Source organism: Tachypleus tridentatus, chromosome 2 (genome assembly GCF_004210375.1).
Source record: "Tachypleus tridentatus isolate NWPU-2018 chromosome 2, ASM421037v1, whole genome shotgun sequence".
Taxonomy (NCBI): Eukaryota; Metazoa; Arthropoda; class Merostomata; order Xiphosura; family Limulidae; genus Tachypleus; species Tachypleus tridentatus.
Window position 1 is genome coordinate 57,102,289 of NC_134826.1, and position 16,729 is coordinate 57,119,017.

At 31.3% G+C, this 16,729-nt stretch overlaps 1 protein-coding gene across 4 annotated transcripts in view; it reads right to left on the reverse strand.

Annotated features, from left to right (window-relative positions):
* LOC143243906 (protein NipSnap-like) overlaps positions 1–16,729 on the reverse strand; it is a 40,341-nt gene that overhangs the window by 16,447 nt on the left and 7,165 nt on the right. For all 4 annotated transcript variants that reach the window (XM_076487676.1, XM_076487679.1, XM_076487677.1 and 1 more), the window contains 3 exons: positions 12,053–12,098; positions 11,471–11,562; positions 2,182–2,390 (listed from right to left, as the gene is read on the reverse strand). In XM_076487676.1, coding sequence (XP_076343791.1) covers positions 2,182–2,390; positions 11,471–11,562; positions 12,053–12,098 — 347 coding nt within the window. The remainder of the gene's footprint in view (positions 1–2,181; positions 2,391–11,470; positions 11,563–12,052; positions 12,099–16,729) is intronic.

Sequence of the window (16,729 nt, forward strand, 5' to 3'; positions counted from 1 at the left end):
TATATGGTTAATTAATAGAATATAATAAGGTTCAAATGCATGGTATTTTGAGACTTCTCTTCCTCACAGTTATTTTTTATTAAAACTACAAGTTGTAAATTGTTTTAATGTTTGCCTAAAAATCACTCAAATCACCAAGTCTATATAAATATATATCACATAGTTTTACTTAAGTTTTGTATGAAAGATAATCTTATAATTTTATATGTAATTATGTTTCTTCAATATTTGCATGTTCTTTGAGTTGTTTGTTGTAACTGAATAACATCCATTAAAATTCCAGCAAAACAATTAAATGTAAGTTGTGCTAACACATACAGGACATTTCTCAATTAAGCTATTTTATATCACCAAAGGTTTTTTATAAAATCAAACCTATTTAATCAACAGAAAACAGGTTCAGAAATACACTGCTACAATTTTTGTTATCGTGTTGAGGAGTATATTGGATGTTAAAGGTATTTATTACAGTGTATCAGCAACTTATTATAAATATGCTACTCAAAAAGAATTTAAGGCTTTCTGTGCCTACAGCATTAATAGAAAAAAAGTCATTTTGTTATTAAAACTGAGTGAATGCCTATGAGTAAAATGATGTCACTGTGGTTGAAAAACAAAATTATGTTTTGAGATGAGATTAAAGAGAGAAATTACTTACTTTATTTTTATGTACGTTGTGTCTAAATCACAAAAGGGAAGATATTATTTGAAACTTTATTCTAATGTGAACTACTACAGTTAGAAATTTATCTTACAGGGTTTTAGTTAACTCAAAGTTCTCGGCCCTGTAAGCATGAGAATTTGTTGAAATGATTGAGATTTGATACTAGCCAATTATCAAATGTTGCACCAAAAACACACAATACATAAGGCAACTACAAGTACTTTGCTTCAAACTTTGTACCATAAGAAACTAAACAAAGGAAAGCAAAAGTTTTTCTCTATAATATGCTGTATTATGTTATTGTGTGAATAAAAAATTATTTATTTTCATTCCATTTTAAACTTTATTTCTACAGGAAAGAAACTGACATACTTAACTGAATTTTTTAATGGCTTTTGTCACACATTTAGAAAGACAGACAAACAGTTATGGAACACTGTTTCCCTTTTTTTAGGTTATTATTCCATGTCACTCAGTACATTACTTAATTAAATATAAATTATTTAATACAGTAGTATAATTAGGATAAATAAATAGGGTTTTGTTTCATTACAGTCAAAACCAAAATACCCAGGTAAGTACTTTGGTTTTCATGCATATGCTTTGTTTATTATTATAAAAGTAACTGAAACATAAAAAACTGAATTTTTTAAGTTATCCAAAGTAAAATAAGTAGTAATAATTGTTTATGAGATATGCTCAGAAGTAGTACATGCATTTTCTAATTCAATACCATAATACAAATTGCACATTCACTTCAGGACTTGCAATTCACTGGCACAAACTGTAGTTAAACATGGTTCAAAGGGTACGAAAACAATATATATTAAGTATAAATAGTTTTATACTGTTTAACGCTTCCAGCTACTTAGGATAAACAATTGTGATTTTCTGTAATAATGAGCAATCATTACACAAAGAAGATATGGGAAGCTTATAATTACTGCTTTATTTTTTACGGTGGTTACAAGCTCTTCAAATCAACTGACCTCATACAGAGTTAAAATAAATAAAACTAGAGATAAAATATAATTTCTTCTGAAAAAATATGATATTTATTTACAAGTTTTTATAGGTTATGCAAATGATATTTTCAGTAGTCACTTCAAAATTAACATTTACCTAAAGATTAATAACACAGTTTTAGAATAAGATTTTCAAGTCTTATCAATTCAAATGTTTATTTATGTAGCACTTCCAACATTCTGAATGACATCTTGACGACTGATGTTGCTTAATTTCACTTTTTAAAAAGCATCTCAAAAGAAATATAATAATGACTTTTAAAATTTGCTAATTATTCATAGTCATTTATTTACACAGTTTATCATGAAAGTTTCATTTGTAGTGCATGCTCATAAATTATTTGCTTGAAGAATTGTTATCTATTTAACTTTTTGATCAACCTTAGCAATAATTTTATTTTTAATTCAAGTAAAATATAAAATTTTACCAAAAATACAACTTTTCTACTAATATTTAAAGTATAAAGTATTTACACATATCATACTAACTACCTTTAAAATGTAAGACCTCATTTCATAATTGCAGTCCCAATTTCGTGCTTTTGGGTGGCCCCAGAAACTAAAGGCTAACATAAGTTGGTTTTCTTGTCTACGAATAAATTTCACTCGTTCTTTTTTAAGTTTCCGAAGTTCTGGATCTGTACGGTACATTTCCATGGCTTTGTTAGCAGCAGTATAACTGTCATACCTCCAAATGTGTACTACAGAAGATATATATATAAAAGGGTCAAATACTTCAAATTTCCAGCACATAAATACACTTGTTTCTTATAATTGCACCATCAAAGTATTACAATTAACAAAAAATAAGTAATTTATCAACAAGTTATTTTAGTACAGTAAAAACTACTGTTTCTAAGATGAAAAAAACTGTTTTATATTAACCCTATGACTCCAGTTAACCTTTTAATTCCCTTTCTGCACATCACGAGATTTTACTAAGTTATGCTCGAAATTTAATTAAGCCACTATCATAAACATATTTTAATGAAATCACTATTATCAAATAAATTATAATTTTAGGTTTTACATTATCTAAGTTTTATTTCATCAGTTTAAAGAGAAACTTCTAAAACAGTAATTAAAACTGCAAGTTTTGCTGTCACATGATCCACCTGTTTTTAAAATTCTGAAGTTTAAGAGCTCTTAGACAAGAGATGGAGAGAAGCTATTATAGACTGTCAGCATAGACAGTAAAAGTACATTTCCAGTTGTCTCTCATTAGTGGGGGGGGGGGGACTTCCAAGGATTTCTCCCCTTGTGAAACAATATTCTAATATTCCTAAATTTTAGGTCAGTGACACCCACTTGCAAAGTCAAAGCTGTGTTGCCAAATGACAGTTTGAAGTTGAATTGCACATTTATAATAACTGATTGGAAGAGCAGGTTTTGCACTATTGAGTTATAGCCTGAAGTAACCTCTTTCTATGTATGGATCTGTAGTATGAAATAGCAAAGAAAGATGCTCAGTCCATTTTTCTTGAGACATATATAGTACTTGACAAGTGTTTCTTACCTTGTATGTATTAGTTTGCTGAACAGTAGATTGCATTAAGGTTTTACATTTATATCTTAATTACGTATTATTTGTGTTTTAAAATGCATACTTGAAATATTTATGATTTTTATACATTTAACTTGTTGTAGCTTGGCTTGCCAAAATGTCTATGCAAGATGATGTCATTCACGTGTGCAAGATAGTTTTGTATTTGTGAACAAAACTTACCCTATACAATTACAGAGCACCACAGGGACATGTTGGCAGTGTTTCCATCAAGAATAAAAGACAAAGAATTGGAAAAGATAACTAAAGATAAACTACAAGTAAAAAGATAAAAAAAGTGAAATTATACATATTACAAAAAGAAGTTTCAAATTTATTCTGTGAAAATATAAAAGGTGTGTACATACTTCTATTTGTTAATGTTAAACATTTCACTGCACTGTACATTGATGATGATATTTGGAATTAATAATATAACTGTGGGAATGGAAAACAAAATATAAACTCAAAGTGAAAATCACATTGCATGTTAACCATTCAGAGTCTGAGGACAAATAACATTAAATAATAAATGTTTTATTATAAATATAAGAAAAAATAAAAACATTTAGTTTTCTAAAACTATGACCATTTAAATCAAATTTAAAAAGTTTCATTTTTGTAACACATTTTCATGCAAGTTAGATACCTACTTACTTTGTACATCATGGTCGTTCACTTAAAAAAAATCATGCTAGTTAAAAGGATAGAAATTTGTGAATATGCAATAAGTTTCAATTCTAATTTACTGTACAGTTCCCCCTAGAATAAACACCAGAAATATCTCAGGTTTCAACAAATGAAAAAAATTTTAATCACAAGCTCGCTGCCTAATGCGATCTAGTTATAAATTTCATTTTCTTTTGGCAAATGAGTTAAGCCGTTTAGATAGAACCATCCCAACACTTTGCTTAAATATAAACAAGGACAATGGATTTTCTAAAGGTTGTCACAATTGTAGAATTTATATTTCAGATGAGTTGCTTTTACAGAAAAGTCAAATACACATTTTATTAGATACAGTATTGTGTAAAAGTGTTAAAACAAAATAAAAAAAATTATATTTCATGCTACTTTAAAAGAACAACGGACAGTAAATCACAGGAGAAACATCAGAATTTCATTCATCTTCATATCTAGTACAACAGAAACTCAGTGGAAGTACTCGAGTTCAGCAAAAAGTTAATATTTTGTGTATCCCTTTTTGCTCTAATAGCTCCAAACAGTTTTTCAGATATTGCTGAAACATACTTAATCAAAGTGTCCTTTAGAATTTTACTACAAAAGTCTCTAATACACTCTTATGAAGTTTCTTTGGAATTAGCTTTTAGTTAAGTTTTTGATCCACCAAATTCCATAACCTGTTCAACTGGGTTGCAATTGGGGCTCTGTGGGATCCACTGCATCATTTGAATGACTCAAGCAGATACTTTCTTAGTTAAATAATTTCTGCATAAATAGTACAATGTTTGGGGTCATTATCTTATTGTTAGTATATCTTTACCAATAATGCACAAACCATTCACTATACCATGACATATCAGTATCTGATAATACTTGCACTGGTCCATTATTCCATCTATTTTGCAAATATCTCCCATCATTTCAGCAGAAAAACACCCCATAATCTCCATACTGCCAACCCCCATGCTTCATGGTAGATACTATGTATTGAGATAAGTATTTTTCATCTTTCTGTCACTAAATGTACAACCTACATTTGAACCAAATATTTTCCACTTGGACTCAGCTCTCCATAACACCCTTTTTCAATCATAAATAGTCCAGTTTTTATATTTTAGCAAATCTCAGTCTCTTCACAATAACTGGAGATCGAAGAAAAGGTTTCTTTAACTGCTACATAACCAGACATTCCATTCTCATTGAGTCTTTTTGACACTACAGATCTGAACACTTTTCTATCATTTGTTACACGATACTTATCTCATATTTGAGATCAGCAGCAGTCTTCCTTCTGTCTCAAAGGCTGCATAAACTAACATATTTAACATCAGTAGCATTGAATATAGGTGTTCTGCCTCTTCCTTTCCCATTTTCAAATTTACCTTTCTCTGTCTCTTGAACTATCATATAGTTGACACTGTTTGGAGTATTTAAAGTTTGTAGCAATTTGTCAGAGAATTCAACCAGCATCAAGTAAACTATTTATGTGAACTCTCTGCTCTACCCACAATTCTCCATGCTTTTGTGGGCCATGGCACAACAACAAAGCTTAATGTATATATATAGTATTAAAGTTATAGTAGTTTTTTTTCAAGTTTTATTTATGAAATTCTATTTCTTCTAGCACATACTGGTACCATATGCTAGCTCCTTGTTAGTTTCTTTTTATAATGGAGTACCAAGACAGCTATTTCAGACTCTAAATTTGAAGTATGTTCATTCAAGCAGACCTTTATGGTTTAAGTATATGGGAGTTCAAAAGCATGATACGTATTCTCACCCTGGTTCATTCAGTTGTCAATAGGGATCAGTAAAGCATTACCATAGTGTTGAAATTTACATTCTGTATAATGCCATCGAAAACTTAGCCCCATAGCATCTCTAATTTTACCATTACATTTGTTCAGGAAAGAATCAAGTACCTGAGTGACTAGATGAATTTATTAGTGTCTAATGCAAGATTTCAGCCTAAAATGGATTAATTCATACAGAATTTGAACTACCAAATGCTGTTGGTGTTAACCAACTGCAACTAAGAGAAACAGTATGCTGATCTTCACGGGATCCAGAATTGTACTGGGGAAGAACGGTTGGTGAGATTTTACATATTTAAACTGCACAAAACTCATCTAAAGTGTATTTTATCTTCAGTGTTGAGGAGACATTGCTCACTTACACACCTATACATTCACTTTACTTGTTGTGATACTATATTTTGATGCAGACTTGAAGATCTTCAAATATAGAAATTGTGAATATAGTGCCACAGTCAAATATCTGATTATATTGATAATGCTTAATAATTGAACTGACAGTGAGACTGATTAACTTCTTTTTGTGTTTTGTATTTATTGACATTCATTTTGTAATCTTTTTTTTAATCATATTATTTTCTTTGTATAAAACTGTTTACTTCAGAATACTAATTTAATAAAAGTCTTAACTAACTTTACTTATTCCAATTTAACCATGAGACTAATATCTGAACTTTGTATGTAAAGTACTCTGTAGTTTCTTGCTGGTGGTCCTTAATTATGCATTAAATACCATAACATTTACATGGCTCATACTGGAATCCATTTTAATGTTATATTTGGCATTCTGTAGGGTTTGATTGGAGAAAACACAACCACTGCTTTTTTCACAAAATTAGAACTTTATTAGTAACAACTGAATTGTGTTAGTTTATTATATAAATTGTCTCCTTGGATTGTCTTCTTCCTTTTATTACTTTGGTTACACGTACCTGATGATAGCAAGAGTTCCATGAACTGTAGTTCATTCTAATTGCAAACAAGCTCTAAAAATACAAAGGCTTTTGTAAACTGAAAAATAGAAAGGGGATTGTATGGTTCAGATTGTTTACATTTTATTTCCAGTGAAAGACTTAAGAGAAGAATATGGTAATTAGGGAAAGGAAAATTGATTGTTAAGCTGAAAAGGAAAAGTATCAACTGGCAAACTGATAATTTCTATGGTAATTATAAATATTTGTGGACTCAAATGTGGTTGTTCAGCTTGAGAAAATAAAACAGATATAATTTCTAGCCTTGTTTACTGTTTCTTTTAAGAATTCCTAAGTGCAGATTCAAAAATATAATCTTTGCATTTTGATTCAAGATGTTTCTGTATTTTTTGACAATCTTTATTCCAATTTTTAAATTAACAATTTTTGTTAATCGTGTTTCTTTAATGTCCATTCATGAAGAATAAATTTTAAGCTACACATGTGCATGTGTATTCAATTGAATGTAACATGCTTATCAACAGTCTACTGCTGAACTGGTTTTGTTCCACCCAACCATCACCACCCTAAATTTATTCAAAATAAATAACAAAGGTATAATAAAGAACAAACACATGTACTAGTATGCAATTACAATAAAGTTGTTCTCAAAAGACCATCTTGAAGGTAAAGATTATATTATCACAAATTTAGTGACTGACTTCTATCAATATAGTAGCTCAATGTAACAAAAGATGAATAGTAAAGTAACATCATCAGAAGGGAATAATGTTCTTTCTAAGATAATACAACATAGACTAATGCAATGTAAACAGACACAGTAACATGATTATCTTGTTAGGTCCACATGATACACATGAATATTCTTCAACAGCCTAATGTGCAAAAGTGTCCAACAGAATAAAACTAATCACACAAACAAAATAAATAGAGATACATTTAGCGTAAGTTGTGAACTATGAAAAACAGTTGCAATCACTACATTTACGACAACTATGTCAATACAACAACAGCTATATGAAATATTTAATACACACTCAAAATTTAAAGAAAGTATAAGAAACAGTAGAAAGAATCACCACCACCATCTGAGTAGGGAAATCTACTGTTGTAATCCTCTAATGTTAAAACACTTGCTGAAATATAGTTGAAGAAATCCATGTGAAGACACTAAACTCAAGTAATAATATGCAACAGCCAAATCAGGAGCCATTCACATGGTAGTTCCCAATTACTGCAGCAGAAAATGCATGAGTTGTAGTTTCTAACTAACACACGTTATGAAAACATTAGAATTTTTTATGGAAGAAAATGAAGGACTTAAACAATTTCACAGCATGACAAAATTAAGGATATTAAGTTTAAAGTACTTTATCAGTTTTCTTCAATAATTTTGTAGTGGATTTATAATCAGAATTTGTAGCTTCAAAAACTGTCAGCAGTAGATCTCCAGTCTTGTTTTTTTACTTTTATGTATGATCCCTATTTGCAGGTTTTAAATTTTTAATTATCTGATATGTTGGCTTTGTTAATGCACAGCAAATATATGCCTAGAATTAGAAAAAACCCCTAGTACAAGTAGAAAAGAAACTTTTTCAAACAAAACAATTATCTCTGAAACATCGATTTAACTAAAATTTTGTGTCTTTTAAAGTAATTACTTACCGAGCTTTCTGCCAGAGAATTCGATATAAACATGTATTTAACAGCTGTAGTGTACAAAGGCAGTCACTCATAACATCACATTTATTATGTATTTATAACAAAGTAAATGAACTTTCAATAACAAATAATCAACTGTTAATTAGGTCACAAACATTCATAATGGTTCATATAGTACAGCTATATCTAACTTTAGATGCAAAATACTCAGCCCTATTTGCTGTAGGTTTATGAAACAATAATAATTGTCTAGTGTTGTTTCAAAAATAAGTCTGCTTTTATAAGATGTTTTTTTTTTCCCCAAATTTTGTATCTGTCTTGAGCAAATTTCTATGCAATTCTTATTATGAATCACTATTGTGGTTCATGATGAATAAAGAAATAAATAAAAACTTATATAGTGAAATCACATTATTCACTTAATCTGTAACTCATGTGCTTAATCCAGTCTTTCCTCGCTCAGTGTCCACCAATGTCTGTCTAATTCCTTCTTGTTGATGTTACCAACTCATTACGTGACATCAACAACTGCACATTTTATCACTGTTTCATTGATTGATTTTCTCTCTGCTTTCTCAGCTGGCTTAATTACATGTGTCAAAAACAACATGCTAGCTCCTCTTAATTCAAAGTAAGTCCACAGTCTAATTCCTACCCAAATATCATCTCAGACTCCTTAAATTTCTACATAAAGAATGAAAATAAACAATTTTCTAACCACCTTGGGTTATCTTTCAGGCCTCAAGTTCCTTTTGGATGAGAAAGAGCTAAAAGCTTAACAATTGCCACAATGTGTTCATAATTCCTTGGTTGCAGTACCACTATACCTTTTGCAGGGAAGAGAGAGGTTCCAGAAAAAAGTATTGTAGATCCATACAGCAATGCACTGCTGTATGACGGAGTGGGGGTTTGAGAGGGAGGGCATCCACCCCTCTCAGAAGTCTGGGAGCATCCCTCCTGGAAAATATTTTTAAAAATGTAGGTCTCCTCTATATAAACAGTAGTGTATTTAATAAATGATTCATGACATTTTAATGGTGCACATGCAGCATCAGTATAAATTGTAATTAAGGTATTTAGCATGTCATGGACCCTTAGTGTGCATCTTAGCTTCTCAAAAGTACCAAGCATCAAATACCACTGGAGCATAAAAAAAATCATCTTATTATTTTCCACAAATACAGTGAATTCATGGCACAAAAACAAGAAATTGTTTTTATTCAATAAACAGACAAATTGAACAGATATAGTGATTTAAGTCATTCTAGATCAATGCTTACATGACAATGTAAAAGAATTGAGATGGTTTATCACAGTTATATCAAATAAGTAAAATAAAAAATGAAGGGCCATGTTTGAATGTGATCTTGTGGTTAAATAGCTAATGCATGAAATGAAATAACATGGTAGACAATTGTAAACTGTCCCTTAAGATCAAATTTCAATATTACTAGCAATGGATGGTTATTAAAATAGTCAAAATTGAACTGATATTTGTTTAATACCTCTCAGTTTTTTTAACTGTCCTTGTTCACCATGTCTTATACTGCCCCTGGAAACAACAAACATAGCTTCCTATTGGAATAAAAAGCTGCTCTTTGCACATGTTCATTCCCTCAAAGGGCACATTCTAAATTTTCATAGGGTAGATTGTTTAGAGTCAGATGGAGTACAGATGGATAATGAGAACAAACAACAACTGAAAGTGGTCTGAAAATTTTTATTCATACAAATAAAAAAATTATGTTTTTAAATGTGAAAAAACTGGAAAAAATTAACATATTCCAACCTGCTTTTGGTTGACTAAGTATATGAAACATTTATACAATTTGCCCAGATAAAACAATGTAAATCACAACCTATCTTGATAAAGGTAGCTCACAGCCACATGTTGCTTTTTATTCCTCTATAATGGTGCAGTTATTTGATGTGTGGTATGCTGGTATACTATGTGCTTCCAATTATTATTACTAAAAATACCTTAAGAACAGTTAATATAAATTCAAGAAGTTCAATGGCTGGTAACAAACAAGCATGTCCACTTGATTTTGAAATTTCTTGCACAGCTGCAGAAAGGTATGCAAACAGCTGTCTTTTATTTTGAATCGATAAACTAGGTGAAAGGCAAAAGTGAACAGCACCCACCACCAACTCTTTGACTACTCTTGTCTGAACAAATAAGTCTAAAGGGATATAACAATCTTGCAGTATTACAAAGTATAGGAGGGGAGTCAAAGTGCAAGTTCTGTCCTTTCTATAGTTACATTCGAAATTTAGTTAAGTAAGTTTATTATTTGTATATGAATACATATTACATCACATCATGCTTTATAATTCAAAAGATAATATCATGTAACCTTTAATTTCATAATTTCAAAAGTATTACATTTTCAGCTTGCACTTCTGTGTATCACATGATACTTTACTTTGAAAAATCAATTTTAAGTTTTCTTTCTACTCCCACATGAATTTCTGAGTTTGTTATAAATTACATACTTTTAGGCTTATTCTAAGCCATTATGTACATTATAATCTCCACGCTTTATGCTTTACTGAAATATAAACAAGAATATCAAATCCACATTAAAAAATAAAGTACAAATATTTTGTAACTTGTCTGATTTTTTTTTTGGCAAAGATATTTATAGCTGGAATGAAAAGTGATTTTTATTTAAAGAATAAAGAAAACATTTTCCCTCATTATTTACACAACCTCTTGAACATCTGAAATGCACATTGTTGTTTTTTTCAGTAGTCTTGTATATTATGTTGTATTTACTCCCTTATACTATAAAATGTCATTAAATTAGTAACATAGGATAAAATATATAGGTGATAATTTTGCTATTAAATGCATAATGCCATGTGAAATGGCACTCTGTAAAAAGGTCCTGGCTTGTGTACTTTGACTCCTACCCAAGCACATAGGTTTAAATGTGAATACATGGATAGATATTTTAAAACTTAACTTCACTGTAAAAGCAATATCAAACAAGATTAAGAAAAAAGGCAACATTACACTGCACTGAAACTCAACAATACAGACAATGTATTTTACCATCATTCTTGTATTTTAAGCATGGAATAGCCTTTTGTATGAATTATATACAGGAGAATTAGAATATCAAATAAAAACACTCACTCACCTAACTCATCCTGATCCCCAACCAAAACTTTCCAGCTTCCTACCAAAGAAGTGTCTTTAACTTTGTCCTTTACGCTATGAACCCACTGCTCACTATTAACAGAAATAATATGATGATTTTTCCAACTATAGAACACAATAAACCATTATCAGTTAATCAGAAGGCTAGATTACTGAGAAACATAATTAGAATTAGTTTATCAGTGCAAACATGGAAGTAACATAGATTTATGACAACTTTACAAACATACATACACCATAATTCTATTTGTGATAATATTTAACATTCTATCTTTTCAATTTCAATTTTCATTTTCAAAATACAAAAAAAAATTAAGTGGCAAGCATTATGATTTTTCAATGCCAAGGTCCAATACTTGTGGCATACACACACACAAAGTAGTTTGGCACTGAAACACACATCTAAACAACAGAATTATATCACTTTTAATGATAATCTGTCAACCAATGGTGTTGCTTTAATCTTCCTTTAAATAAGTATATTATCTTCTGTGGTCTGTAAAATGAATGTGTATCTCTTATAACATGTAGACTTTAAAAACTAAAGACAATTTATACTTACTAGTCTTTCAAATACAGTTCAGTAGATGATGGCTTGACATCATGAACTGTTGTCAAAAAAAGATATTTTTTAAGGTTTATAATTAATACCTAGAATAAAAAGCAATAATTATTCATACCAGTATCACATTCAAAGTATCAAGCAAAGAAAATAAAACATTTCTATTAATATTATAAGCTAATTTTTCACTTACTATGTTTTTTTGTAAAATGCTTTTAATATTCAAGCATTAAAACAGCAGTAAGCTAGAAATTTTCCCAGCCACTGAAACTTTTTCAAACTATTATCTTAATTATCTTATGATAAATAGTCTTCAACTTCAGTAAAAATAAAAGAAAAAGTACAGGATAGAAATATCTTTAATCACCAAGGTTAGATGTTAATTTTTTGTATGTCATATTCCAAGACTTGGAAAATGCAAAACTTGATCATTACAGCAAAAAGTTTATGGATTTAATATGAGAAGTGCTGGTATAGTGATCTAGTTGAAAAGACAAAAAGTTGATGAAAAGATGAACAAAAATCAAACTTTTTACCAACAAAAACATAATAATGATTAAAATAGTGGATGATGGTCTAGTGGCAAAAATTGATGGTGTTAGTAGTTGACTGAAATCAAACAGAAAAAAAGACTGCATCCACATAGAAGAAAAAATAAATTAAACCTGACAATGAAATGCAAGTACAAAACACATCGACAACAACTGGTAAATAACAGTAACTACAGGAAAATGAAACCCAGGAGTATAAGAAACATGGTGTAAGAAATGGGACACAAAAGGTGTTAGTGACATCCACATCCCCATCTGCAAAATTTTATTTATGACTAGAGGCAAGAAAAGCCATGGTGTGATTAAACAGATGAGAGAAAACATGAAAAAAATGTAAAATATCATCAACAACAGAAGAGTAAACCAGCTAGAAAAAATAAAGTAGGTAAACTACAAATGTGTTGGAACTGTTCAAATCCAGGGTACATTGATGGACAAAGGCAAAAGAACTTAAAAGATGATGAACTAGATAGAAGAATATGTGAAAAAATAAATGTCCTCACCCACAGAAAAATAAATCAGTAGAATAAGTGTGTGTGTTAGCCAATTGGTAAAAATGAAAGGATACAAATTACTAGAAGTAAATGAGATCCAATAGCAAGAAAAGATATTGTTGAATCCCTCACAAAGGGGCAGTACAAGTCTGAAAAACAGACAATACAGGATAAAGGACAGTTAAAATCTCAGTGACTATAAAAAGAATGTGCAATTGGTGAAAATGTGCAAAAAAAACAAAACAAGAGATTCAGCCAGTCCATATTTGGAACATTCATTGTCGGAATTGTAGTGTATGGAACTTGAGATCAAGAGTAGAAACTAGGTGCTGAGTTATGTTATGAAAGGCAGTAATAAAAATACTCCAAGTTGGAGCAGATCTGTTTAAAACACCAGAGAATGAAGAGACTTCTCTGTGGGAAGGAACCAGCATAAATGAGATTTCTATCACCAGGATCTAAGCTCCAAAGACATAATAGACTGACAATCTACCAACATGGTAATTGTCAGTTCAAGAGTCTAGAGCAAAGAAAACAGATGACCCAAAAGCAAGGGCCTCTCTATTGATGAATAGAATGAATCATGATAAGAAGAACAAACAGATGACTTAAAAGATGATGGAAACCTCCAGGATGTTGATATAGAAGACACCATCCTTCTGGAAACCAAATTCCATAAATGGAACAGGTGTCTAGAGTCAGGTAAAGTATGACAGGTTAACAGGTTTAGCTACTGCTGTACCTACCAAACATATCAGTCATTGGATCTCTCAAATCAGCTAGAGTCCACAAAAGACAATACATATGAGAATGTCCAAAAGAAAAAAGTCCCCAAAACAGAAAATTCCTCTCATGCAGAAAAATAAATTTCAAAAGTCTTGATATCAGAAGAAGCTCCATATCTCAAAGACATAAATGAGAATGCTCAACCTGTTCTACTTACGAATTGAAGAAGACTCCCAAGTGAATGCAACACTGTGTTGGGGCTAAGACTGGATCAGAAAGCTGCACCAGCCACCCCAACAAGATGACTTTCTTAGGAGTAGGGAGGTTATGACAGTGGATACCACATTGGATTTGGAAAAATCCAGAACAAGATGTGAATAATTAATCAACCATTGTATAGGAATTTAAGGATAGCATGAAATTGGAGGTAAAATTGGGGTGTGAAAAAAAAGATCTAAAACATTGGTCTGGGTCATTCTATTCTTCAGTAAATCCACTTCAGTGTGAAAACTGTCTATTTTGAACCAAATAATGACCACAGTTGCTTCAAGTGAAATAAATCAATGATAGAATATTAATCTCCCATTAACATGAGAACAGAAAAAAAAATGATGTAGATTAAACCTCAGAGTTGGATTGAGAATACGTTCTACAATCTTCAAACTGAGTGAAGAGGAGAGATAACCCTTGAAAAAGCATTTTAATAACCCACCAGTCTGTGGCAAATGGAAAGCATAGGTGTAAAAAATAAAAAAGCTGAGCTCCAACTGAAAGATTGTTTCAGTAACAAGCTGTCTTCAATACCACAATAACTAGTCTTCAGAAAGGGTGGATGAAACATTTAAGAGGAACAAAAAGAATAAGAATGGGAAAATGGGGGATGACCCCATGATGCTGTAGAAAATGATAAAACAAGTCAGGTCCAAAACCCAAAAAGTCAGAGTGAGAAGAGATGACCAATGGTGAGCTAAAACAGCTCAAGATTCCATAGTATAAGAAACACCTTCCCCAGAAACATCACCACAAAGAAAAGATACAACACAAAAGACTAGGGAAGATATCAGAAAATAAAGCATTTTGGTGAAGTAATTTTCATAACAAAAAAAAAGGATAGGGACATAATGAATAAAAATTAAGGACAAAATAGAAAACATATGTGCAAGTTGATAGAATCATGATGAAAAACTTCTAAAAGTAAACCATGGACAAATAGCAAAAATTAAAAAAATAATAACATTGCAACAAAAATGAGATGCCAGGGAAAGGTTAAGGATGTTAAATCTGAGGTGAAGACACCTGGAACAAAGTCCAGGAAGGAGACAATAAAGGGGAGTATATCAATTGGATCAAAAACCAAACTGGTAGGAAAAAGATCTGGAGTTGAGGAAAACTGCCTAGGAAGAAAGAGGTGGGAGCAGGTACCATGAAAGAACTGTATAAATAATAGAATAATAAAGATAATAGAGGAGTCAATCCAGAACAGGATAAGGACAGAGATGGGAAATGAAGCAAAGAAAATTAGGCAAAAGGAGGAGTTACCTCACCTAGCTGCCAATGTCTTGGTAGGAAAGAAATATTCAGATAAAAGAGAAAAGGAAAAATTTTAAAGAAACATCATAAAACATATCCAACTTCCAATGTACATAGGAATAAGGGAAAAGGATTTATGCTCAAATGAAAGATGAAACAGGAAACACGAGGAAAGCAATGCAAATTAAGTTAATGTGAAGGAATAAAATATATGTATATCCCAGGTCAGAATGGTAGACAGTCAAAGAGGACAACTAATCTGGAAAGAATGATAAACACAATAAGGAAAGGTGAGGTAAAAACTCCCCAGTTTCACAAAAAAAAAAAGTATGGAACAAGACTGCCCAACAACCCAGTCAAAAAACCAGGGAAGAAATTCTGCCACTTGAAACACAGGGGTTCAAATCTGTGGGAAATCCTCAACTTATAAATTATTTGTACGAATGGAATATATTCTGCATTTAAACATCTACTGAAAAAGAGCAAAAGGAGTAAGCTAAAAGAAAGCTACCTGCAGGGATGAAACTGACCTTCCTACCTAGGAATACATAACAGCCAGAAGTGAAATTAAATAATGTAAATTCCTGGATAGAATACCAATAAATGAGGTGGGCAAAGAAGAACAGAAAATAAAGGAAGAAGCAGTGAAGGTAAAACTTGGAGCTGGAGAAGTCATGGAAACCACAGGTGAGCTGGCAATTAAGAAGCAATTAAAAGGACCTAACAATGAATGGTAGAGATGAGAGAAATCACTCATGAAAGTAAGAGAATATGGGGAAGAAATATAGGAATCTGTGGGACCTATCCCATCCCAAAGACACCAACAGTCATAACTAGAGAAAGAGATACTAATTGCCAAATACAGATAATTGGAGGTTAAGAGAAGTAATAAAGGGATCTATGTGAAGAGAATCCCATGGAAGACAAAACCACTGGGAAACAAACTGATGAATAGAATGTGTCAGGACAAGAAAATCTATGATCCAAGCAATCCCAAAGACACCAACAGTCATAACTGGAAAAAGAGATACTAATTGCCAAATACAGATAATTGGAGGTTAAGAGAAGTAATAAAGGGATCTATGTGAAGAGAATCCCATGGAAGACAAAACCACTGGGAAACAAACTGATGAATAGAATGTATCAGGACAAGAAAAACTATGATCCAAGCAATCCCAAAGACACCAACAGTCATAACTGGAAAAAGAGATACTAATTGCCAAATACAGATAATTGGAGGTTAAGAGAAGTAATAAAGGGATCTATGTGAAGAGAATCCCATGGAAGACAAAACCACTGGGAAACAAACTGATGAATAGAATGTGTCAGGACAAGAAAAACTATGATCCAAGCAAGAGCACCAAAATGTGATTTGT